This window comes from Cucurbita pepo, chromosome LG02 (genome assembly GCF_002806865.2).
Source record: "Cucurbita pepo subsp. pepo cultivar mu-cu-16 chromosome LG02, ASM280686v2, whole genome shotgun sequence".
In the NCBI taxonomy this organism is placed as follows: domain Eukaryota; kingdom Viridiplantae; phylum Streptophyta; class Magnoliopsida; order Cucurbitales; family Cucurbitaceae; genus Cucurbita; species Cucurbita pepo.
In genome coordinates, this window is record NC_036639.1 from 13,333,557 (window position 1) to 13,360,111 (window position 26,555).

At 34.8% G+C, this 26,555-nt stretch overlaps 4 protein-coding genes and 1 long non-coding RNA gene across 15 annotated transcripts; 1 reads left to right on the forward strand and 4 right to left on the reverse strand.

The window, feature by feature from the left end:
- Window positions 1-1,992: 1,992 nt before the first annotated feature.
- Window positions 1,993-5,176, reverse strand: LOC111789333 (ATP synthase subunit O, mitochondrial-like). Of its 8 annotated transcripts, none has more exons than XM_023670062.1 (6): window positions 4,935-5,176; window positions 4,799-4,849; window positions 3,701-3,944; window positions 3,155-3,267; window positions 2,549-2,635; window positions 1,993-2,456 (listed from the first exon to the last, which is right to left on the reverse strand). In XM_023670062.1, exons 1-6 carry the CDS (start codon window positions 5,010-5,012, stop codon window positions 2,328-2,330), a joined length of 702 nt encoding a protein of 233 aa, XP_023525830.1. In that variant the 5' UTR covers window positions 5,013-5,176; the 3' UTR covers window positions 1,993-2,327. The 8 variants fall into 8 exon arrangements, with proteins under 8 accessions (XP_023525830.1, XP_023525826.1, XP_023525834.1 ...); XM_023670058.1 differs by having other exon boundaries at window positions 4,929-5,174; XM_023670066.1 differs by lacking the exon at window positions 4,799-4,849 and adding an exon at window positions 4,090-4,140 and having other exon boundaries at window positions 3,701-3,800; window positions 4,935-5,146.
- Window positions 5,177-10,456: 5,280 nt separating this feature from the next.
- On the reverse strand, window positions 10,457-16,225 carry LOC111788977 (nucleolin 1-like). 3 transcript variants are annotated; one of them, XM_023669585.1, is made up of 9 exons: window positions 15,819-16,225; window positions 14,332-14,432; window positions 13,895-14,216; window positions 12,519-13,214; window positions 12,296-12,425; window positions 12,021-12,079; window positions 11,838-11,944; window positions 11,637-11,724; window positions 10,457-10,904 (listed from the first exon to the last, which is right to left on the reverse strand). In XM_023669585.1, exons 1-9 carry the CDS (start codon window positions 15,951-15,953, stop codon window positions 10,602-10,604), a joined length of 1,941 nt encoding a protein of 646 aa, XP_023525353.1. In that variant the 5' UTR covers window positions 15,954-16,225; the 3' UTR covers window positions 10,457-10,601. The 3 variants fall into 3 exon arrangements, with proteins under 3 accessions (XP_023525353.1, XP_023525352.1, XP_023525351.1); XM_023669584.1 differs by having other exon boundaries at window positions 12,296-12,434; XM_023669583.1 differs by having other exon boundaries at window positions 12,296-13,214.
- Window positions 16,226-18,905: 2,680 nt separating this feature from the next.
- On the forward strand, window positions 18,906-19,977 carry LOC111789367 (zinc finger A20 and AN1 domain-containing stress-associated protein 5-like). Its single transcript, XM_023670119.1, has one exon. The coding sequence runs from the start codon at window positions 19,069-19,071 to the stop codon at window positions 19,597-19,599; it is 531 nt and encodes a 176-aa protein (XP_023525887.1). The 5' UTR covers window positions 18,906-19,068; the 3' UTR covers window positions 19,600-19,977.
- Window positions 19,978-21,282: 1,305 nt separating this feature from the next.
- On the reverse strand, window positions 21,283-22,321 carry LOC111789262. The gene is made up of 2 exons (XR_002814306.1): window positions 21,939-22,321; window positions 21,283-21,534 (listed from the first exon to the last, which is right to left on the reverse strand). It is a non-coding gene; the product is annotated as an uncharacterized LOC111789262 (long non-coding RNA).
- Window positions 22,322-22,585: 264 nt separating this feature from the next.
- Window positions 22,586-26,433, reverse strand: LOC111789260 (sm-like protein LSM7). Of its 2 annotated transcripts, none has more exons than XM_023669979.1 (6): window positions 26,247-26,338; window positions 26,105-26,156; window positions 25,937-26,018; window positions 25,605-25,676; window positions 23,464-23,516; window positions 22,586-22,873 (listed from the first exon to the last, which is right to left on the reverse strand). In XM_023669979.1, exons 2-6 carry the CDS (start codon window positions 26,105-26,107, stop codon window positions 22,784-22,786), a joined length of 300 nt encoding a protein of 99 aa, XP_023525747.1. In that variant the 5' UTR covers window positions 26,108-26,156; window positions 26,247-26,338; the 3' UTR covers window positions 22,586-22,783. The 2 variants fall into 2 exon arrangements, with proteins under 2 accessions (XP_023525747.1, XP_023525746.1); XM_023669978.1 differs by lacking the exon at window positions 26,247-26,338 and adding an exon at window positions 26,343-26,433 and having other exon boundaries at window positions 22,589-22,873.
- Window positions 26,434-26,555: the final 122 nt, after the last annotated feature.

Here is a 26,555-nt window from a genome sequence, read left to right on the forward strand (position 1 = left end):
CTTTTAGAACTTACTTGGAGAATCAAACTTCCCTGAGAAGGTGGACCGTAAAAGCATACGGCAAGTAGTGGGGCCTTCAATGCCCCGAGTTTTTCCAGGAAAAGATCTTATAATATTGGTGTGCCATTCCAGCATCTGGTACTTATTTTCTGCTCTCAAAGAGAAGGAAAAAGGAAAGCCAAACATGTAATCGAACAGATCTAAAATAATTGAAGTGGGTGCAAAGGGCAATGCCAATAATCAAAAGAATTAGCCCAATAAATATGGTAAAATCAGTTTGCGAGCATTCTTGATACTAAAGTAACATGAACAGAGATATTGCTTGCTACATCAGTTAAAAGATAACACGACCCATCAAATAGTTAGCTCCATTAATTGCAACAGTAACTCAAATTCTTTCATTACCAACAACAATTTCAAGCAATCTAGGTAGCCTAATTGATTGTCTACGTGGTATTTGTGTATTCTTATCCAAAAGCATACCCATCATTGCTGTCAATTGCTTGAAATGTGCATAAGAATTATACAAGTATTTCATACGTATTCATCACCCTTCCCTATTCATTCCACTTCTTTCTTACCTGATCAAAACAGATTTTCAAGTTTAGATCCTTTCTGATAAACACAGTTCGTGTGCATTCAAAGATTCATACAGTTCATGCTAAAAAATTGGTATCCAATGTAAATCACAGAGAAAGACAGAAACAAGAAGAAGCCCATTTCTGTCAAGGAAGTCTTTATTAAGCAATTCCTTCATCTACCTAATCCCTCTCCCTGCATGCTAAGTTTGAGAGAAAGAAAATCAATCTATGCACCATATGATCATGGAAAATCCACCATCATTTCCCAGTCATTTTCTCAGAGAAAACAGTTGTATAGGTCCTTGTCATTCTGAGATTGTTAGGGAAAATAAATTATTCTAGTCTGAGCTTCCCTTAGTTTTTCATTTTTTTCTTTTTTTCTTTTTTTTTCCTGAAAGAGACTACATAAATTTTTCTGAGGAAAAAAGCAAGTGGTAAACTCCAAAGCTACTCAAATGTTCAAAAAAGCATTCTATTTCTATCTAGATACAGCTGTACGAAAAATCCAAGTCATGATTATGATCCAACACAAAGCAACATCCTACTNTTTTTTTTTTTTTTTTTTTTTTTTTTTTTTTTTTTTTTTTTTTTTTTTTTTTTTTTTTTGTTAACTTGAATTCATATCAAAACAAAAGCTATTCAACAAGAAATCATGATATGAAAAGTTGAAGTACTCAGAAAAACCATCAGAGAAAAGGTGAATGTCTTTCCTATTAATGCTGATATTGAGAAAGTACCTCTATGCATCTGATGAGACTCCAAGAGATGCTGTCATCATATGCAAAAGCAGATCTCAGTGCTACAAAAGAAGACCAGCTTTTTATCTCCCAGGAATAGCAAATGGCATTTGGTGATGAATCCAGAAAAGGCAAAGGAAAATAGATGCAAAAATAACATACTAGAAAATCATTGAACTTCATCAGCATCCACAAAAGGCAAAGGAAAAATATACGACAAAATTAACACAATGAAATCATTGGACTCCATCCTAAATGTAAAGCAACTTTATGCTGAACACTAAGATGAGAAGTTTGTATTCATTGAAGAATATGCTTGCATTTTACTCTCTATAACACATACCCAATCCAAAGGCTGTAATAAGAACAACTCAAGTTCATTGCATGAGGGAAGGATCCAAGTCGGTCAAAAATGGAGGCTTTAACTTGTCATAACACCGCATGTAAAAGCACACATGGTCGGTCAGAGAACTTATGAAATGTTGTGAATCAAGTCCACACAAACTGAAAAGTAAGTGAAAATAATTCATATGCAATAGACTAATGAAGATATTTTAACATTTCTCATTGAGATTATATCGTACAATCGATTGTTTCTCCAATTTAGTGAAGAATCCGGAAGCAATTTCAAATAGCACAATATGTTGAATTTGTTGTTTTGAGTGATGGTTCCATAACAAAAGGAAGCAATCACAGAACAATCTTTATTTTCAACCTCGAAGGAACAATTGGACAGTAAGATATGAAGCCAAGACTCTGTTGATAACGTTAGACTGGTCGTTATTTGGGAGTAAACTTAGTATCCAGGAATAAGATACTCTTAAACCAAGTAACTCTTACAAGATTATAATCTACATAAAAAGCTGAAACTCTTATTTCCATCTAGATGGTGGTGTACCATCATATCAAGTTGAGGTAAAAATGTAACAAAAATAATCGAGGAAAAAGAAAAAAAAGATGTCAAATAGCTTCAGATGATGACACTGTGACACAGAAGTTAAACATCCTTCTAGAGGCCATCAAGAGAAACAGGTTGGCGCAAGAACCTCTCCAATTGACGTGCCCGGGTTTTAATAGACATGTCAAATACTTTCTCGTCGAATTCTACAATTAGACCACCAAGTATGCTGGGATCAATCTGGCAAATACAAAAGCACGGTTAGAATTTCTCGAAAGGCATGCAGCTACATTCATAAAATTCAAAACCTAAAACATTTCCAACCAAAGTACCTTTTGCTCGAGCTTAACCTTCTTGCCTTGTCCAATAATATCTTGCAATGTCTCCTTCAGTTCGTTCTCTTCTTGTGGTGGAATGGGCTGGTAAAAAACCAATCAGTTATCATGTGCATCGAGTACTATACAATTTAATCTTTCATTTTCTTTTTCGGTGAGAACTTTGAAATCCTAATTTGAAATATATAACGGATAAAAAAACTATAAAGAATTGAAAGCTGTGTGGTAGTTCAATAAAAACCCTCTCATTTTAAATGTCATTACATTTACTTCAAGTATTGTCTCTTGACATTTTCATCCGTGATCAACGAATTGCCAGTATCAGTAAGCTAAAAATAGAAATAAAAATGAAAGTAAAGAATTTGACAAGGCTCCCAAGACACATAGAAAAGGCATCCCACGACATCCACAAATCAGTTGCTGAATTTAAATAGGTCATACTTTTGTACATAAATATCACTTTTGCATAAGTTTATGCTAAACGTATTCAATCACATTGCACGCTGAAGTTCATAGATAAGAATCTGATTTTTACCTAGATTTAAAAATAAAATAAAATAAAACAAAATGGAAAGTGAAAGTGAAAGTGAAAGAGAAACTTACAATAACAGTTGTAACAGCTGCTTTAACTTCTCCCTTATGAGCCATAGTCAACTCCAAAAATCTCTTTGCTATGCTATCTATATATCTCAGCCTCCCATTCTCAGCCAACACAACTACAATAAATAATCAGAATAATTCCAGGTAAGAGAATGCATGTAAGCCTGTAATTGATGCATTTTAATTGCCATTATCAATGATTGCAAGGCATGAGAACTTCAGCCATTAGAACAAAATGTAACTTCTTGAGTCAAGGGAACAAAAAAAACAGAATCAACCATCTCAAAAATCCTATAGAATAAAACTCACTTCTTCAATCATGAAAGGCAAAAATCCTCAAACCTCTCAAGCCAAATCTATATAGGATATGAAATGATGCAATTAAGATTTTACAATTAGCATAGAAAAAGAAATACACATTAACAGACAGATTGTTCAGCATGATGTGGACCCAATTGTGAGACGGAGGCATTGTAATAACTGATATCAAAAACCAAAAGAAAAATACATTTTTCATCCGCACAACTAAAGAAGTGTAGACAATCCTACCCAAAAAGTTCTTAACAACCTCTGAAAATTTTGCTTCAGCAGAAATTTCATCGATAGCTTTAACTCTAGTCTCAGCTGGAACAGACAGGTCCATTGTGAACTGAGCAAATGTAGGACTTTTCTTAATAGCCTCAACGAGATTAAAAAGCTCAGACTCCACCTTGTCTAGAGAATTAGCTTTTACTGCAGCTATATACAAAGCAGAGGCATAGTTTCCAGACCCTCCAAACAAAGCAAGAGGCATCTGAAATGCAGCAAATAAGAAAGCACGCTTGTACGTGAATTCCAGAAAGAAACATATCTGGCGCATGCACTATGAGTTCAAAAGAGGATATCTAATAGTAATTCTGAAAATCTATTCGGGAAAACAAAAGTAATCGTTCACCTACCTTCACTTTTTGTTCATGTTTCCCTGAAGTAGCGGCATAAGTCCTTGAGAGCTGCAGCCAGTTGATAAGCACATTATTGAAGTGATAAACCATACTCAATACAAAATCAGAGAAACAGTTAGAAACCAGCTTTATTTACACTAGCATTAACAGATTCAGAAGGAAAACTGATAATAGAATCTGCAAATACCTCATGAAATTTGTTTAGTCCTCGATTAAACATGGAAAAAAAAATGGCATTTCCTATTTGCTAAGAATGCAACACCACCCAAAACATTATTCCCTAATTTTACCAGTTTATACAACTTCCACGGCTACCCTAACCTGTCACTAGAAGTAACCAAAAGACCTATTCCCTATGTGTTCCAAATCAAGCGAATTCAACATATACAGTCCACAAGCTCAGATAATCAGCATTATCTCGTCCCGATCATGATTCTCTTTTCCAGGCGACCAAATAGATAATAAATTCATAAAATCCTAAATCAACAATATAGAATACAAGACCTCCACATTTCGCCACAAATCCGACATCAATGAGGCCAAAAAAAAAAAAAAANAAAAAAAAAAAAAAAAAAAAAAAAAAAAAAAAAAAAAAAAAAAAAACCAAGGATAAGCATATTCACAATCTAAAACCGGNTTCAAAAGAGGATATCTAATAGTAATTCTGAAAATCTATTCGGGAAAACAAAAGTAATCGTTCACCTACCTTCACTTTTTGTTCATGTTTCCCTGAAGTAGCGGCATAAGTCCTTGAGAGCTGCAGCCAGTTGATAAGCACATTNGGAAATAACTATGAGCGACTGAGAAGATAAATAGGCGAGGAGTGGTAGGTGTACCAGTACCGGAGTGCAGGACGATTCGGATCTCAAAAACTTGCTGAGGACGGGGATGGTGGATCGCAAGCGACTAGCCAACGCCATTTCTCAAACGCAGTGATCGATTACAGGTTGAGGAGAAAAGTTTGGATTCGAGTTTCGAGTTGCGAAGAGAGAAAGTGGAAGCTGTTGTTTCGGCAACAACAAGACTTACTTCAGCGCTAAAATCACCCGCCACAATGCACCTTCTTTCATCAAACAGGAACCATATCTTGACACGTATATAACCTAGTGCCTTAAATTACACCTTTAATTGTTTAATTTTTAAAATTTTAAATATAATAAAACTCATTTTTTTAAAATTTTTATATCTAAATATTCAATTTTTTCAACCTTCGAAAAAGTTAACAGATAAAAAAGAAATTAAAATTTAAATAGTTAAATGATTTTTTAATATAATTGAAAAATATATNTATTGAAGTGATAAACCATACTCAATACAAAATCAGAGAAACAGTTAGAAACCAGCTTTATTTACACTAGCATTAACANTTACTTCAGCGCTAAAATCACCCGCCACAATGCACCTTCTTTCATCAAACAGGAACCATATCTTGACACGTATATAACCTAGTGCCTTAAATTACACCTTTAATTGTTTAATTTTTAAAATTTTAAATATAATAAAACTCATTTTTTTAAAATTTTTATATCTAAATATTCAATTTTTTCAACCTTCGAAAAAGTTAACAGATAAAAAAGAAATTAAAATTTAAATAGTTAAATGATTTTTTAATATAATTGAAAAATATATAACTAAAATATTTATTTAAAAGTCTTCCACCATGCATCAACTCCATTCTGCAACCTCTCCAGTATCCCTCTCCCTCTCATCTCTCTCTCTCTCCTCCAATTTTCTAAGAGAAGCCTCAAAATCCAGTCTCATTTCCTATTTCTACAGATTCCTTTTGAATTTTGTCGGTGATTCCAAGATTCATTAGCGATGTCGCAGTTCTTCTTTACGGTGGCTTTCTCGGCTCCGGAGCTTCAATCTCTTCGTCGAGACCATAGAGGACATATTTCGGAAGTTTAGAACGTATACTAATCGGATGTATCCGCGAACTAGGCATGATCGGTTGATGGCTGTGGATTGTGTTCTTTGCAGCACCAGGTAGATGAACTTTCTTTTTTTTTTTTTTTTTTNCTTTTTTTTTTTTTTTTTTTTTGTTAATCTCTAGATTTCGAAGTTCAGGACTCTGATCTATCTGTATACATTCTTCGATTCTCTTGTTTCTTTCTTTCGTTTATTAAAATTTGGATGAGTGTGATTGTTGTGCTGATTTAGTTGTTGCGAGAGTCTTCTTGAAAATTGAAAAGATGATGTTCGAGTTAAATGTGCAGAGACTAAGAGATGCTCTGTTCCTTTCCTTCAATTCAATTTTCTTCTGTGTAGTTGAGGATTTGGATGTGTGTTTTGGTTCGAGAGTTTAATTGTGCTTATGCATATATATTTCAGAAATTTTATAAGAAAATTTGGTTCCTGATCTGATTTCTTGGTATCTTGCTCGTAATTTGATGTTTGATACCTCGTTCTTTGTTATTTGTTTCTTTGTTTCTCCCCCAATCCAAACGAACTTAATTGATGTAATGTTGATGAATTGTAAAAAATGGCAGCTCTCTAGACTAATTCGTGAGAATGGAAGAATATCCTAACTAAGAGTAAGAGTACCAATGTTAATAATGTTAGAAGAACACGACTCAAGCTCTCATGGCTTTATTTTGAGCATGCCAAAAGACTTCATACTAATTTAGAGAGTATTCTTTGTTTATAAACACATCATTCTCTAAATTAGCAGACATCCTCCAACAAATATTCAAACACAATAGTTTAATATTAAAAAAAAAAATCTATAACCATTCAAACACAAATTAACATAAACTAATTTATAATTTTAACATAAACTAATTATAATTGTAACATCTTAGTTCGACATTGTCATATAACCAAAGATAATTAAATACAATGCCTTATCAATTAGAAAATATAAATCCTAAATTTTAAAAATATATATAGGGAGGGCCTTAAATTATCTAAAAAATCATAAAAAAAAAAATATAAAATATTAGTTGCAACAAATAAATAATATATAAATTAGAGCTTTGTGAATTTTATAATAAAATTTTTAATTTCAAACCTAATTTCCCAAAATTCCCTAATTTTTCCTCCACGAATGGCCTCTTCTGGTTCCCCTGTAAATCAGGAAGGTTTTTCTAATTTTAGCTCTGCAATTCAAGCTCAAAGGATAGAGGAACTAACCTTCCACCGAAAATCGCTCGAGTTTCCACCTATAAATTCCATGGATTCCATCTCATTTCATCAGGCAGCAATCTCCAAAGCGAAGGCGTTTTTCGGTGATTGTTGAATCGTTCGAGTTCCTCGTCACCGGACAACGCCACAACCAAACAACAAAAAATCGCAATGGAGATGAAGAAGATCACCTGCGCCATTCTCTTCGCTGCCGCAACCGTCAGCGCCGTCGTTGCTCATGATGAGGCAGCGGCTCCAGCACCTGGACCAACCAGCGGCGCCACCGCCGGCCTTCCGGCAATCGGCTCTCTCATCGGCGCTTCGTTGCTCTCCGTCGCGGCCTACTACTTGCAATGATCAGAAGAATTGGCTTCAAGCGGGGGAAGGGATTGGAGTGAGAGATTATTGGTTCATGTGTTGTTGACATTATCTACTTTATGGGTGCGATTATTGGTAGATTTTGTTTAATGAGAATAGTTTTAAATAATCAATAATATATTTCTTTAATAAGCTTCGTTTTTTTTTTTTTTTTTTTTTTTTTTTTTTTTTTTTTTTTTTTTTTTTTTTTTTTTTTTGGTTCGAAAAAATAAATTAATTATTTACTTAAATAAATTGAAAAAAAATCACAAGATAGCTTAAATAATAGTTTATCCTTTCTCCCAATTTATTAAATAAAATAATATTGGACATTTATTCTAGAAATTTGTCAAAAATTTAGTAGTAGGATAATTACTTTTCAATAGTAGCGGTGAGGAAAATGGGAGCACCCTATATCGTGAAAATAGGGTTCTGGGAAAGCAAGACAAGTATTATGTTGAAGTAGTGGAGTGTCCCTAGATAGCAAGAGTCCAATAGCTGAAAGCATCACTGTGTGAATCAACAAAGACTGCCTTGCAATGCTAAATACTCGAGTGATAGATAATGAAGTAGTATCGTAAGCTTCCAAGTAGTGGGAGGAGACCAAGACTCTGGCCGCGCCACAGGATCGACTCATAGGTAGTATTTTAGAACAGGATCGACTCATAGGTAGTATTTCATAACAAAATATGAAAAAAAAAAAAAAATCTTAATGATAAGCATCATGAGTTGCTATCTAGAAAAATATTTTCATCAATCATTTTGCTCCATTTTGTTTGTTGCATCATTCATTCAAAATTGAAAATATTATACTAAGTCATCAATACATATAATTCTGTAAATGTTATATTTACCAAGATCATGGCAATTTGTTTGTAATTTAATTTAAGTAAAGTTATATATACTTACATTTTAAAGTTAAATATTAGTGCTTTGTTTATTTAAGTAATTAGTGTTTAAAACATTTAAATTTGAGTTCGAAAACTCATGGCTGCTGGCATCATGGCTCTGCATTTCCTTCTACTGTACTGTTGCCTTTGCTTTCAATACTGTATTGGCCTTTCTTGGCGTAAAATGATTTGTAAGGTGTGTGGTGTCACAATCGCACTATTGATGGCAGCAGACTATTGATGCCAACGACAAGTGAGCTTACATCGCCTACGGCCAAGCAACGTATGCTCAAGCCTCTAGCCTCGGTTTAAGAGAAGGTTTTTGAAAGAGTAAGCAAGAGAGTAGCAACTATATAATCTTGGGAAGGGAGAAGTTGACAACTAGTCACATCCGTAAGGTGCAAGGAAGTTGACTGGTGAGATCAATGACTGGTGAGATCCCTTTGTGGGTTGCACCACCGACCGACCTCTTTTGAGAAGGGANAGAAATCATCTGAACCGCCATCATGAGTTTCCAAGCAACTCACCAAATATCAATTCCTCGATGGAAACAAAAAAGAAACATTCCTCCTAAAACTGCTAAAACTTCCCTTCGTTTTCTTTCTCAGTTTCCTCCACCATGATGCACGGAGAATCAAGAACCACCAAANGAAAAAAAAAAAAAAATCTTAATGATAAGCATCATGAGTTGCTATCTAGAAAAATATTTTCATCAATCATTTTGCTCCATTTTGTTTGTTGCATCATTCATTCAAAATTGAAAATATTATACTAAGTCATCAATACATATAATTCTGTAAATGTTATATTTACCAAGATCATGGCAATTTGTTTGTAATTTAATTTAAGTAAAGTTATATATACTTACATTTTAAAGTTAAATATTAGTGCTTTGTTTATTTAAGTAATTAGTGTTTAAAACATTTAAATTTGAGTTCGAAAACTCATGGCTGCTGGCATCATGGCTCTGCATTTCCTTCTACTGTACTGTTGCCTTTGCTTTCAATACTGTATTGGCCTTTCTTGGCGTAAAATGATTTGTAAGGTGTGTGGTGTCACAATCGCACTATTGATGGCAGCAGACTATTGATGCCAACGACAAGTGAGCTTACATCGCCTACGGCCAAGCAACGTATGCTCAAGCCTCTAGCCTCGGTTTAAGAGAAGGTTTTTGAAAGAGTAAGCAAGAGAGTAGCAACTATATAATCTTGGGAAGGGAGAAGTTGACAACTAGTCACATCCGTAAGGTGCAAGGAAGTTGACTGGTGAGATCAATGACTGGTGAGATCCCTTTGTGGGTTGCACCACCGACCGACCTCTTTTGAGAAGGGATCGAGTGTGAGCATGCTTGTCGGGACCCGAAAGATGGTGAACTATGCCTGAGCGGGATGAAGCCAGAGAAAACTCTGGTGGAGGCCCACAGAATTTACCGCCCGATTGCGGCTGCATTCCCAAACAACCCGATTCGTCGTGGTGCGAGTCCGAGCGCAACAGAGACATTTCATGTCTGGCAGGCCTAGACATAATTTTTTCAAAATGTCTCTAGAAATATAAAAAGAAAACATGAAAAGACATAAGGTTTGACTTGTCATGAGCAGGCCATGGGCAACAGGTCCCATGCCTTGGACGAGCACGACCGTGACATGTGGCCCACCATGCAAAAATACATTACAGAGGCATGCTGATACACAAACAAGGTAAATTTATTCATTCATTTTCTTCTCATGTAAACTCTATTTTTCTTTTTCTTTTTTTTTTTTAAAAAAAAAAAAAAAAAAAAAAAAAAAAAAAAAAAAAAAAAAAAACGTCTAGTGTTACTCTATACACAAATTTTAATCTAGTAGCTGAATTAGAATTCTGAATGGGAGAGGGGAACTTAAAATTAAGAAATCATCTGAACCGCCATCATGAGTTTCCAAGCAACTCACCAAATATCAATTCCTCGATGGAAACAAAAAAGAAACATTCCTCCTAAAACTGCTAAAACTTCNAAAAAAAAAAAAAAAAAAAAAAAAAAAAAAAAAAAAAAAAAAAAAAAAAATTGTGGGGGTCATACTTGATCTTCGTGATTCTCTTTTGCAAAATAATTTTGAACAATTTCTTGAGGAGAAAATAACTCTCATCTCAATCAAGTGTTTCCTACTTGTCTGCTGGCTTAGGCTCTGTTCGAACGTAGGTGAGACTACGAGCACCAGTTGAGGGTACAGAAATACCATAGAGAGAAGCACCATTATCAGTAGTAGTTGTGGTCTGACTATCCCGTTTCCACTGCATGCTCCTGGCACCAAGTTTGATGGGAGGACGAGGCCTAAATCCACCGGGAACGCCCCGTGGGAAAGGAACTCTGCTAAATCTAGGAGTAGGATATGGTGAGCCACGCACAGCACGAGGCCAGGTAACAATTGAAGCACCTTCTGGTTGTGATGCATTTTTCCTTGCGACCTGCATTGACAAATCAACCAAATATATGTAGGTTTATTAGTTGAATCCAACACTGGGGATTCTAATCGATCTGACACTTGTGGATTCCAATCAATCTGACACCGTGCGTAACTCGACTAAATCATATCATGCTAGTATTGTCTTGTGGGGTTTTAGCATCAACATAAAAATGTTACAATTATAATATCAGTGAAAGAACTAGTTAAAACCAAACGCAACCAAGACTATCGAATATTTTTCTTGATGAGAAACCAAACTTTCATTAAGATATAAGAAAGAACAAAGGTGGGCTAAACAAAAATAAAGCAGCCCAAACTGGAAGGAGCCTGCACAGTTTTTATGTTTGCTTCTAGATGTCTACTGCCATTTTTTTCATTAAGAAACAGTCATTACTGAACTTTCGCTCTCTGCATAGTTAGGCATGGAAACACCAGTAAAAATTCACTGATTAAGTGAAAAGAACCCATAAACTTGAATAACAATCCAGTTAAAAAAAAACTGAAAAAAATATCAGCAAACAAGGCCCAGAACACTATATACACGTGAGATGTGAACTGGCCCACACAACTATCGAACCAAAAGAACATTGGACTCATTTAAAAAACCAATGTTAACTGCAGGACTTGAAGAAAGAAAGCTAAAAAACTAAAAATGTGAAGTTTATAAACATTTTTTTTTTCTTTGGGTGATGATTCATACTAGAGATCAAAATGTCAGAAATAAGACTGGTACCTTAAGAATCCTAGACAAAAACGACGTCCCATCAAGAGACAATGCATTCTCTGCGGCTTCCTTTCTCATGAACTCCACATAAGCCGACCTGCTCCAATTGCAATCAATTAATTTATTAAAAAGTAACAAAGGAAAATTTGTCGTCTGCAGTAGAGGTAACAAAAAGAGATAGCTGAGGTAAAAACCATTGTAATGCCTTACCCTTTGGGTTGCCCGGTGGTTGCATCGGTTACTATAATGACTTTTACCACTTCTCCAAACTTGTTAAAATGCCTAGACAGACTATCCTTTGTAGCAGCAAAGTGAACCTGTAATTGAAAATTAACGTAAGGTGATAAACAGTCACCAGTTCTTCGTAGAAGCAACAAAAGGGTGATTTATTACATTGCTAACAAAAATGGTTCGAGCATCGGCATCCTCTAAAGGGCGAGTGGCAGCAAGGCCTGCATAAGGTAAAATGAGAAAATTATATAGAATCAAAAAGTCAATGAAGAAAATAAAGTAAGATCCCGGAATGACAACGGATTGTTGACAATCATACACGGGAACAAAATTGAAGGAGAAACCTCAAAAATAGAAAGAAAAGAGATGAACAAAAGCACCGTACAAACTAATTATCATTTTAATAGCAGAGCCAGAGACCAGAAAAGAGAGCCCACCATTAGCAGATGGTTTCTGGAACTCTTTTTGAAGGTGTGCTGCAGGCTTTTTCTGTTGGTTAACAATAGTGACTGGCTCGCCATTCTCCGTTACTTGCACAGCAGATCTGGTACCTCGTAACTCACTCTCCTGCAAAAACTTTTGACCACCAGATTCAGCAATTTGCCCTGGGTCTTGATAGTGAGGCGGTTTCCAAGTATTAACATTCACAGAGATATTTACAATGTCACGTGAGGAATTTGCAACTAAGGAAGGTTGATGCTTCTGTTTGTATTTTGTCATGCGTTCATCATCAACATTCTCAACTACTCTGAATGGTGCAGTCCGCAAATTGCCTCCCTTTCTTACTCCTGATTCTGCAGTCCAAGAATCATCAAATACTTTGTGGCCCAGAATAGTAACATCTTCACTTTCAGATGTAGAATCTGATGCTAATCCAGTTTCAGCATCGAACATGGCCTCAATGGGAGTATATTTCCCACTATAATTGCTACTCTCAAGATAGGTGGCAGAGTATGGTCGATCTTGTGTGTGATTCATATCCCCATATTTATGGTCCTCTACAGCCGTTACTCCATATTCTGCAACTTGACCACTGGACTCTTTTAAATCCACATCACGAGATTGACGACCAAGTCGATCAAAAACACTGGAGGATTTAACTCTTATCACATCCTCAGCTGCCTCCGACACAGCCTTAATAACAGTTGCCATGGGATTTGGCACTTTTGCGATGGATTGAAGCCGCCTAGGATGACTAATTGTGTCACTATTGGACGTAGAAACTACCGAACGAAGACGCTTTGAAAGGGGCTCCTTAGCTCCATTAGAGGGCTTCACGGTAGCAACAGCATCTCGCATGGCAAACTGGAGCAGCCGCCTAGGGGCAGCAATGCTTACCTGAAAAGCTGCCTCTCTCTGTAAAACAAGAAACGTAAGAAATTGTTCCCATTAGAAAAATGCATTAATAAACCATTCAATACCCGGGACTACGTTATTTTAAATGACTAAAAATATCAAAACTTGGGTAGTTAAGTAGAGCATTCAAGCTATTTCGCACAAAAAAGTTCAAAAAAACAAATCAAGCATACTTCATGGTCTCAAAATTCAAAAAAGTACAGTGAGCAAAATTATGGCATAATACTTCAAGTTTCTGGTTTACCCTTTATATGACTTAAGATTGAACTGCAACCCTGATCATCACCTTCCCATTAAACAAATATTGAAATCCAATATAGTTATGTATTGCAAAGAAAACTGAATTTAAAAATAGCCATATCGACATGGCAAGGAGAAAAAATTAGAGTTCACACATAGTCAGAAAAACACCGCATGCTCATAAAGGGTTAATAGGTCTCAGGAACCATAGTTGAGAGCGTTATAAAAATTAAGGCACTTTAAAGATTTTGATTACATAAAAACATGCAATTTTAAACAAAAATACAAATGTGGAGTTTGTAAATTCCAAGCTCAGAAATAGCAGGATATTGTTCAATGAACCCTCCACCCATTGTTTTTCACTAATTCCACTTTCACATTTTAAAACCCAATTAACTGCTGCTAGGTATTAAATTAGCAGAGAAGGTCAGATCACGAACCTCAGCGCCTTGATGATCATCAGCTCGGCACCTTTTCCTATGACTAGGAACTTGTTCAGGAGAAGAATGCTTGACACGACTAACTTCAGATCTTGGAGTAACACGGGTTTCGTCATTAGCAATTCCTTTCCATTCCCTATTACGCCGTCTGCTAGATAATTTTTCAGACTTTCCTCTTTCTAAATCAGACTCAAGATTGTGAGAACCAATTCCTGTATCTGGTTCTGCAACTGGAGACTTTGATCTGGGCACTTCATCGGCAGAAGATTTAGGAGGTGGTTCCACATATAAATTCATACTTGAAGCCAGATGGTCCCACAGCCTGTTGAAACGACGCTTATAAAAGAATTGGTCAAACTTTTTGCAAGAATGACTGAACACAAAGTTACTACCCAACTTACAAATATAAACAAGAGGAAGAATGATCATCAAATTACCAAGATACAAAAGAATGGCTATCATCTGCCAAAAATACATTTAGTTCATTCTGTGCTTCTTCTTTGCGCCTTCCATTCCTCAACAAGACAAGCACGTATTCCTACCCAAAAGAACATTTATTAAATTCAATAAAATTTGACCTCTTTAAACAGAGGCTCTAAATTCAAGTAATTGGAGGAAATTTAAAATCACATTATGATTAATATTTAAAAAAATGAAACATAGAGACAATTTAAGCACACACAAACATGCATACGAAAAATACACTAGTATAACACTACATTAAACCAAAAGATGCATGAAAGAAAGTTTCCACAATCTCACCCAGCAGCACTTCAGAAAAAAAATGTATATTGAAAGGCTAAACAAATTTACAGGAGACGTATCAAGAGGAGTATATAACAGTGGCTGTTTACATGCACATTGAAAAGGAAATTCTTGATTTCTCCCAGATCCATACATAAAGAAAGAGGTGGTAAAATTTATGCCAACCAATCCAGATTGGGTCCAAGCTTAGAGGCCATAAGGATTTCTTTAGATGGAGGCCAATTTTAAGGTTGAAAAAATTATTCAAGCTATCTCAGATATGGGGAGTAAGAAAGCACAAAAAACCGATGGTTTCACCACTAAATTCTTTTAGAACTCTTGAAACACCCTCAAGGAAGATATTATGAGTATTCCAAGATGTATTTTCAAAAGTATTCTCAATACATCCCTCGACAAAGAAACCTAATGCAAAGAGTATGAAAGATTTCCGTCCACTTAGCTCAATCTCAATTTCTTGCCTCTCTAGTTGCCAACTCTTCTTCGTTGTTTTAGGAAAATGTTCTTTTAATCATCACATTTAGGAGTAATACTTGTAGGGTAACTAATTATTGTCGTAATGCTAATTATATTCTTCCTTTTTGACATCTCATTAAACCAATGTATTTATTTCTTAGGAAAAATGAAAACGGCCAGCCATAAAAAACTAAACGAATTAACTCAGCTGCATTGCAAGTTAACCCAGCTCAGGGAGGTCCTTTCAAAGAGGGGCGGACACATAAACAGGATGATATCTAACCAAATTCTTAAGCAGGCTATTGCACATTAAAAGATGCAGTCTTCTTTGGATGAAGAGTAATTTATGGCATTGAGTTGGAATGCATCTTATTTGATATCAACCATCTACGTATCATGAATTTCTAAGTAAATAAGAGAAAAATTACCTCAGGCACATAACCATTTAAAAAAAAATTGAATCAGAGCTATTAATTTTGTTTCATTCGGCATTGGCAAATATATAACCGGCGATTGCTATATTTTCCATTTATTCAACCAGACATATTCGACAATAACCAATTACGAAGAAGAAAAATGCCTCCATATGAATAACCTAAAAGAATTTCTACAACACCTAGACAGACTCGTCACAAAACCGATAATCTCATTGTTTCGCAAAAATCTCTCAGGCACGTGAACGTTAAAAAGCTAGGATAGTCCGTACCACGAGAGTATCATCGGTATAATCGCCCATGAATTCCTTCATCTTCAGCTTTATCCTCTCTCTGAGCTTCTCCATTCCCTCGCCACTGAAATCAACCTTGAACGTCCGATCATCGATACGATCCTCACTCCCCATCTCCGGCGCGTTTTTTCACAAACCTCCACAATCCAGAACACCGAACTGAACACTAACACCAAAGTTTAATTGATATATTCAAACCCTCAAATATTGATCTCACGAATTGCAGCTTCCATGAACCCTAGCCGGTTCCACCAACTCCTGTGAAACTCGACAGAGATAACCAATTCACAGTGTAAATTGCTGGAAATTAATCGCAGAAACGCAACGGAAAGCGGATTTTATCAGAACACATGGCTGAGGGAGAAGGATTTGAGATCAACGTAAAAATAAAACAAATGAATAATGGAAGGGTTTAGCCAATGGAACCTCATATATACGTATTCCATTATAGATCCCATTACTTTGGGCCGTGAGTTTTCGGGTTACTCTTAATGGGCCGCTTACATTTGGGCCCATCATTTCCGTAATCCAATTTGATAAAAATTTGTAAGTTCTTTTCTAAATATAACAAATTTTCTATTTTACACCTTTTTTCTTTTTCTTTTTAGATTATATATATATATATATATATATATATATATAATATATATATATATATATATATATATATATATATATATCACCCGTCTTTTCTTTATTTAAATACAACGCTTTATCTGTAGATGCTTCTTAAACACTCTCAAGAACTGGAAAAGGACTGTCAAATGACCCAGATAGAGATCTCTATTATACCTCATTTAGACCAATGTTGGACGATAAACCAACATGAATTTTTGAAATGTTTATAAAAATTCGATATATTATCCCATGTTTGAAAAATTAAATATATTTTTAAAAATAAATAACCAATTTATAGGTTTTTTATATATATATATCGGAATATTTTGACAACATGTCGATGGAAATTAGTTTTATAACAAAAAAAAATAATATTTAGTAAAATTATAAATAATTTGGTTTGTCGAATTTTAGTCAAACATACAAAATTGGAAGTGACAAGAAGAATAAGAGAAATGGATAACTAACATTTATTTATTTATTTATTATTTAAAATAAAAAAAGAGTCAACGTTTGACTTGGTCATACGGAAAAAGCAACTGCCAATGCCAAACTGACAACTGGATCACAGGAGTGGGCCCCGCCAGTGGCCAGCGTGGACATTGAATTAATTAGGAGGCGGATTAATTAAATTAAGATGCTTACCACTAATGGACGGCAGCTTCCATTAATTCATTAATTCTAATATAACCTTTATATATTTATTTATTTATTTTTCCACTTTTTTCAACCATTTCCACACCCTTTCCCTTTCAACCCTAATAATTTTTATATTTTTTATTTATATTTCAAATTAACCCATAGTTAATTTCCAATTTAGTTTTCTTTTTTTTATATAATTATTTTGTGTCTAAAAAATTTCAAATTTATTTAATATTTCGTATAATTCACATAGAATATAAGACATAATCTATTGTTTTTCATTTTTTTTTTCTATTAAATTTATATAAACTATTTTTTAGTGACGGGTCAACTCATCCTAATTAATTAATTAATTAAAAAGTTAAAACACGTTTTATTTTTATTTTTAAAAAATAAAAGGTATGCTTGGAGATTCAATTTTGGTTTTGTGAGAGATTTTTTTGGCGTGTAAAGACTTTTTCAGTTTTAACTGTAAGGAACAAGTGGGAGACGCGTGTAAGGGGCTCGTGTATTTCACGTGCCAATATGGAAAAAGAAAAAAAAATTAAAAGAAAAAAGAACCCCTGCCCGGTGAATGGTGACAGAGAGCCAAATGACCAAAATGCCCTTTCCTAAAAGCGAAAGCGGAGAAATGTTCCGCTGCTTCGCGGTCAGATAGGGCGGCTTCCACCTGGCTCCGCGTGTACTGTGTGCAAATACCTATTTGCCCTTCGACCTGTAACTGATTTTTTTTTAATATGTTATCTCTATCCATCATTGATATATTTACGTCTTTTAATAAAAAATCAATTAAAATAAATGTGAATCTTTTCACTATTTAAAAAATATATATTATATTTTATTAAAAGTTACAATAAACATTATTGTTTTATAAATATTGATTATATATCTTTATATTTTTTAATAAATGAGTTAGGTCAAAAAAATTATCACAAACCCAAGCTTTTCATTTGCTAAATTACACGCATCCATTATTACTATTATTTTTTAAGTTATAATATTATTATATGATTATAACCCCGATTTAAATAAGGGGTTATTGAAAAAAAAAATATGCTGGTTTACGAGAACGATAAATTTTACTAAAAAATTGGTATAATGTCGGACAGATTGTACTGATTGAGATGTGTTGTGACGTTTGATAAAGATCGCTCAATTACTTTATTTATTGTATGAAAAAACTATTAATTTATTCAACTAAAAAATATGAAAGAATATATTATATCAACATGAACATATATTATCGATCATACAATAAGTTCGATTAAAAAAAAAAAAGATAAAAAATGAAATAATTGTATAAATACAAATATTTAATTCGACATGAATATAGTTAATTTTATACCTTTTAAAAAATATGTTAATAAAATTAAAAATTTAATGTTGGATTAACCTACCATTCAATTATATAATAGTATTATTATTAAGACTAATTAAAATAAAATTAAAATGGATTAATCTAAAGATTGATTAATTTTTTTAATTTGTTTATTATTATTTATTATTATTGTAAGGGTTTGGGATAAATAATGAAATTAAAAATTGTGGAAATGAAGTACGTATTGACTTTGGTAGGCGCATCCATTGAGCATCCAGCGGCGGTTAAGAAAAATAATCATGCGGAAAAAGAAGCGGACCCACGGAAATAAAAATAGAAAGGACCACAGGGAATACTTTTCCTTTTAACGAAGGGCTGCAACGTCAGAGTTAATCGTGGACCACAGGGATTGGAGGGTAAATACCAAAATAAGAGAAGGGTATTTATGTCAAAGAGGAAAAAAAGGAGAAATTGTTTGATGCGCGTGTATGAGGCCGATATTCTATCGCCATTTTGCGAGCCCCTTTTCGTTCCTTCATATTACCGCTCCTCGCTTCGTCTTTCGACGAATCCCCAAATTATAGCGTAGAGTTTTTTCTTCTGAATTTGTTTGTTGTTGCTGTAAATCTTGCGGTGAATCCGATAGGAGATATGGCTCAGAGGACCGAGAAGGAGGAGACGGAGTTGAAGGTGCCGGAGACCATCACCTTGTGCGTCAACAACTGCGGATTCACCGGTAATCCGACCACCAATAACATGTGCCAGAAGTGCTTTAACGCCACGACGGCGACGGCGACAGCGACGGCGACAGCAACAACGACGACGACGACGTCCTCTTCGAATACTGGAATATCGGCGCCTCGAAAGTTGTCCGGGGTGAAAAGTTCGAGATCTAGATCCCGATCGCCTGTGCTAATGGATTCCGTTCGCGATAATAGCAGGAATATGTCCTTGGATCGGTTGAAATCTGAAGAATCTGCCAAGCGCCAGGTGAATCGATGCTCCGGATGCAGAAAGAGAGTCGGATTGACCGGATTCCGGTGCCGATGCGGAGAGCTGTTTTGCGCTGAGCACCGGTACTCCGATCGTCATGACTGCAGCTTCGATTACAAGGCCGCCGGTCGCGACGTGATTGCAAGGGAAAATCCAGTCGTCAAAGCACCGAAGATCGTTAGAGTCTAATATGTANAAAAAAAAGAAGAAGAAGACAGAACAATCATATTTGATCTGATATGTGAAATTTAAGATCGTGGACTCGCAAGAGTAGAACAATATTTCTGCTGAAATGAAGGTCACAAATCCTGGAGGCTTTCCATTGGAGATTGCAGATCTTTACAAAGGAAGCGAGGAATTTGTCGTCGAATATCACGATCATCGTGTTTGATTGATAATTATGATTTCTCTCTTTTATTTTTCATTTTTCATTTTTCGATTTATATTTCTGCTGCCATCCATACTTCTTCCTTCTCTCCTCTGGTTTCTGGGAAAAAAAAAAAAATAGAAGATTATTTGTAAGTCTCTTCAATATTCAATTCGATTTCGTGTTCATCTTTTTTTGTTTGTCGTTCTGCTCAATCTAAATGGCAGATTTCGTAACTTCGATAGAAATTTCTGGGCCGATGTTCGATCATTTCCCAGGTTGGGAACTCAGGGAGATGCAATAACCATGGTCTCGGCAGTAACACCGTGCGAGAAATGAACGATAATACGAGATGATAAAAACGCGAGAACTTCACGCGAGATATTGTCAATATGATAGGTATTAAAAAAAGCGAATGAAAAGGCGCCACGTGTGTAGCTTGGACAGGTTGTACAGAGTAGTTTGTGATACTGAAGGTGGAAGAATAAAGGCGGAGTAAGCGGCGGGGTGATTGACACGTGTACGTATGAGGATTGAAAGGATGATCGGACGGCTGTAGTGGCGCGTGGACAGTCTGGCAGTATTCAAGTAGGCGAGGGAAGGGATGTGTGGAATGAATGAAGGCTGTCAACAAATTCAAATTTGTCTACCTCCTTAATACTTATTTTATTCCTTTTTCTCTATCATTTATTTTATAAATTAAATTGTTATCTCAATTAATTTAGAAAAAAAAAGAAAAAATTGAATGTAATCTTTTAAAATTAGTGTCGTTTTTCTTATATTGTAAATGACGTTTTTTCTTCATATTTAAAACTCTTTTTTTAATAGGATGTTTTTTTCTTCATATTTAAAAATATTTTTTTTAATAGAATGTACACTTGGGATTACAATTTGATTTTCAACAAAGAAAAAAGAAAAAGGAAAGTGGTTGTTTGGGGTTTGAGAAGCCACAAATGAAATGAAATGTGGGCCCAAACAGTGCCACTTGTACTATCTGTAGGGCCCACACAGTGCCACTTGTACTCTCCGTAGGGCCCATAATCAAATTGAGACGCATGGGATGCCATTTCCATTTTCTTTTTCTTTTTTTCTTTTTTTTAAATAAATATTACATAAAATTAAGATTAGGCGGGGACCACCAATGTTATGTATTTATTATTTCTTTAAAAAATTATGTGTTTCCCATTTCCAAAAGGTGTTCACAAAAGTTGCCTAATTTTCAGGACCCTTTTCAACTTAAAAAACGTCATATATATTATAGTATGTATGTTAATAACTTTCGTACTTAAAATCAATTTTGTCATTCATAATTATTTTAAAAACAAATTATTTGATAAATATGTATATGAAGAAGTCACATATAATAGGTCAATTGTGGAGATTCAAAATAAATTTAAAAGGCAAGTGAAAATGGAATTCCCTTAATTAATTGAAAAGGGGAGGAAATAAATATTATTAAGTATAATTGGAATTCCCTCAAGTTATTATAATAAATTGTTGGAAAATTAAAAAATTAGGGTCCAAATTTGACACGTTAGCATTGAAGAAGGAATAGAATGTGCACCAAGAGAATATTTTAACATAATTGGTGCAAAATAAAAAGTAAGCATTTTTTTGGTATTATCTGTTCACAAGTGGACAGGAGCATGGACTGTGACACCAAAGGCAACAGAATCAATTTCTTTATAATCTGCCGACTTTGCTTTTGCTTTTCTTCTCCATCTTTTGGCTGCGACATAATTGGATTTTGCAAACATCTGCTCACAAAGAAGATTAGTGTATAAATTTGTAGGTTGAGGAATAAAAATACCCTTGGAAGTATATATGAAGATCAATAACCAGTCATTTTCAAAGTATCTATGCATTTTCTTTTTCATAGAGACATCCCATGATGTTATTCAATGAAAAGTTGTCCTATGGATAGCATTTTATCTATGTTAAGTTCTAAGGATAATACATTAAATATTAAATGACAACTCTCCCACTGAAAGATACTAAAAACATTTAAGTGCGTAGAAAAAAAGAGATTATGAGAGACTGTTTTACTGTTTAGACTCTTCTTCACCTTGAAAGCCTGAAAAAGAAACCATTTGCTTTGGAGGAGCCATGAAAACAATAAGCCAAATGAAAAAGAGAAGGAAATAAAAGTCATCAATCCCACCTTGTCATGGATTCTTAATCCCAAAAAGGTATTATCATACTTTCCTGTTCGTTTCTGTCATGTAAAGGCATTTCAAACAAGGCACTATATCTTACTAATGATTCCACAGAAAGAAATTAAAATGAAGAAAAGAAAAAGGGAGAAAGAACGCTCGGGTATGGGGAAGGGGAATCAGAGATATCACTGCTTTACTTTTCTGTGCTTAGAAGTCAGTGAGCTAAAAAGCCATGGAAAACAGTGCACTGCAAAAAGGGGTTGGGGGGGGAAGGATTGCATGCAATGTGCCTGATGTTGTTTCCCTCTTTTGCAAGTCATGGGATATATAAGAATACTCCAATGGAAAAAGGAAATTAAGTTTAGAACTACTTGAAGAGTCTAGAAAAGCTTACCGGCACAAGTTGCAGCTCACATAGTTGGCATAAAGTCACATGTGCCGAAAGAGAACAAGTTGGGCTATCAACAAAAGAAATCCTTTGTCGGCCAAACAAGCAGGATCCATGTCACTTTCTACACCATCAGTTCTTTGTCAGTATCAGGCAACAGCTTATTGGGCAATGCCATCACATCTTTATGGACTCCTAAAACTTAGAAGGTATCCAAGGTGAAGATACCCAAAAAACAGTAACATCAAAGAAAGCAGTAAGATAGACTGAAGTTAACAAAATTTCACCATTTTACTTCACATGGATAAATTCTCCACGTACATAGAAGGGTTGAAACTCAATTGTTTGAGGGGAAGAGAGAAAGGAGGAGGAGGAGGAGGCCGGGGTGTGGAATCACAAAGTAATAGTGAAACTAGATATTCAGATACAGAACAGGGAAATTAGAGTTCACAAAAATTACATCTATGCACCATCCGGTTGGATAAAGGGGTTAGCAATCTCATCTGTACCATCAACTGGAGACACAAGCATTACAGCAGTCCCCCTGCAAACCTGCAGTGAATAGTATGCATATTGATCACACGGGCTAGAAAAGAAACTATGAACAAAGAAGCACGCCATTTAGAGCATTTCCTTTCTCCTTTTACACATGCACGCTTAAGAAGAGCCAAGCTTTCACTTTTTCCTCGTGATAAAATAATTTAAATTATCACAAGAAATAGTTAACCATGCCCTAACNAATGCCAAGATGCAAACAAAAAATTTACAGATATACTCTCAATACAATAATTTAACAAAAAGGCAAAAACATGGCGCATGTGATAGCAGATAAGAAAAATACAAGTATTCAAAGGATAGAAACATGCTCAGCCGGAGCACACAGTATTTCGTCCAGTCCATAAAGGAGAAGTTTTCAAACAAAAGTAAATTATGATGCCTTCTTTTTTCTTGTTAAAAGAAAGGATTATTTAAAAACAAATAAAAACTCTGAAATTTTCACGTTAATTGAGACCATCTAATCTGTTTAGCGCACAGACAATTGCAATTGTCAAAGAAGTCCTTAGTCGCATGCGTAAACAATAAAATTCTGTGCTAAAAAATTGATAAAATTTTTCATTGTATCCAAGGAGAAAGAATTATACAATTAGGCCAAGGCGCCTGGTTTGATCTGTTGTCTTCAATGGATCGTCGGAATCTGCAGAAAAGAAAAAAAAAACTTTAGCCAATATATCAGATATATTCTGCAGCGCCATCAAAAGCATAGCAGGAACAGGTATAAGGACAATATTTTAACTTAAGGTTCGTAATGAACAGAAGGTAAAAGGCCATTATAAAAACAAAAGATATAAACATAACTAACTAGCCAGTCAGTAGAAGAGATTTGGGAATAAAGAAAATGGTGGACAAGATAAAAATCAAAACAATAGAAGCACATAACCACCAATAAAAGCAACTGAATTGAGGAGCACAAAAAAAAACTTGCCCCGGGGAAAGATCCTCTGAACGTTGTAAGTATGTGTAATAAATAGGAACTATGATGCCAATAAAAACAGTTTCCCAGAGTCAGGACTATATTGCATTTCCATGCTTGTGTTTCTTGATCTAATTTGTACGTTCATGCTAGGTGAATGAGACAGCAAACGGAGGTGCAAACCCAGATGAAAGTCCATGAATTCATTTACCACTTCCTGAATGAATCTTTTACTACCATTATATGATTTCTTTACACATACTAGAATGTTAAGAAATGCCTCTCCCAGGCTATTTGGAAGGCTAGGGCTACAAAGATGGTCTAGTTTGTTCTTTGAATCTTGGTGCAAGAGCATACCAACACCGTGGATAGAATTCAGAAGAAGCTCCCTAATAAAGTACAGTCTCCTAAATGGTGCATTTTTTACCAAGGAAATTAGGACTAAAAGCATTTCCCACCTATTACGTTCTGGAATAAGCTATGGAAGTTTCCGACCTTCAATGGTGCTTCCATAACAAATAATCAGGTCTTGTGCCAATGGTCTCTGCAAGCAAGTCAACTAGGATATAAATGTTCAAACCCAACAATGCTTTTTTGTGGGGAGCTAAGGAAGGAGAGACACAGAAAGATTACAAAGACAAGTTTTGGAGCTTTGAGACTCATTCCATCTAAATACCCTAACCTTATTGGCCTATTGGAAGATGAGGTTGCTTATCTTCCTCTTTTGTCCCCGCCTTTTGTATGAGTTCGATTACTTATCATAGCATGTATTGCACATGCATAAATTTTCATTCAGAATTTCATTTATGCCTATAAATTGATTAACCATCCAATTACAAGTAACAATAGAAAGACAAAAGGGGTTTGTTCAAATATTGTGACACAATAATATAGATTCTCATATTTTTGTAACTTCTATTTAAATGAAATCTTACCCTGAATCTGAGAAAAGAAAGAGGCTTTCCCCAGTATACAAAATGTAAAAAATAATACGATGTAAGGGTTTTACAAGATAATAATGCAAATTGAGCATTCTAATTTATGCAATAGGCTACTACTAGTTCTTAAATATGTCCTAGTTTCGAAATTAAAATAAAATAAAATGATGATTTATATGTTTCATCATATCAATGACATGTCTGTTTTCTTTTGAAAAAAACAAACATATCCACTGAAAATATGCTTAAGGAAAGCATGTATAACAAAAGCCATACTTCAAACAAAACATTATTAACTACACTGCCACATCTCAATCAGCTGAATCAACAGAAAAGAAACCTTTTTCTGTTCTTGCAGAAAAATTGTTAATTTGTTATGTTACTTATAATTTAAATTCTTAATTTTTGCATCTTTGTCCAATATGAAATGATTTTTTTAGTACAAGTTACAAAAAAATATGGGGCATGAGGATTTGAATCTCTAACCTCAAAGGAAGAAGTACATGACAATTACCATTGAGCTATGCTTACTTTGGCCCAATATCAAAGGATTTTCAGTCTCATTTTTCAATGATTATTTTATTTTTTCTGGAGTTACGTTTTGTTTTTATCACTATCAATGTGCCTATGTGCATCAACAGCATGTGTTAGAATGCCAAAAAGACCAACAAAAATAAATTTCAAAATTATTTTTCAAGTCCAACAGATGATAGAGAGTGTCGGTCTTAAGAGTTCATCGCATCACATTATACCTCTCAACAAATAGAAAAATTGTATGAAAGCTACTAATCAATAACTCGGCGAACTTTAAGTCTATGCACTACAAAACATCACAAATCTCATTCATTCTGCCAGTATCCAGTAAATTGGTTACCTCTTAAAAACTCTACAGCTTCATCCAGCACAAGGTTTAGCAATTGATCATATCCTTTAAGCGTTCCCGTAACTATCAATGGAAAACAAGATTCATAAAGCACTCTTCTTGCATTTAGAAACAGGAAGAACGAACAGAAAAGAAAAAAAAAACACTCGACATCAAACATTCAACTACCTGCCTGAACCTCTTGATCGTAACACATGAACTTTTTTTTTTTTTCAACAAACGAACACTTAAACGTATATATGAATAAAAAGAAAAACTAATCAGAATGTAAAGAATCGTATCCGAGTGGCAGTAATACAATGAAGGTATTAAAAATAAACAACCTTGTCTGCCGCCAGTGAGCTTGACTTGGACGCCTTTGTCCACGAACTTAGCCAAATCCAGAACAGTTTCTTTTCTTCCAGACTGAAACAGACAAAACGAATACCACATTATACATCGTAATCAACAATCACATATATTCTAATTGAACCAATCCATCAGAAATTTACCATCGTACAACAGTTTTCTCAGCTCCTCTGTGAAATTAAATGAACCACAAACCTGAAACATTCCAGAAATGAAACAAATTACAACGAGCGCAAACGGAAAATCCCGTATGCTAGTCGATTCAAATAAACTTGGCAAAGTTACGAGATCATGCGTCTGGAAATCAAATTGAAGAACTGAAACTAAAGAACCAAAAGAGAAGTGATTAAAACTGAAATTTATGCTGTAATTGCAGCTTACTTTTCAATGGAAGCGATGAGGAGCGCAAAGAATGTGCCCTAGATTTGCTCGTTGAGAGAAATGGTCGATGGCGGGAAAGGTACCCTCCAAATCATGGACAGTTGGACTCCGGCCCAATTCCTCTTCCGGCCCGATTACCCGATTCCAATAAAGTGAATTACGAAAAGAAAAAAAAATTAAAATTAAAATTAAAATTAAAACGTTTTTTCTTTT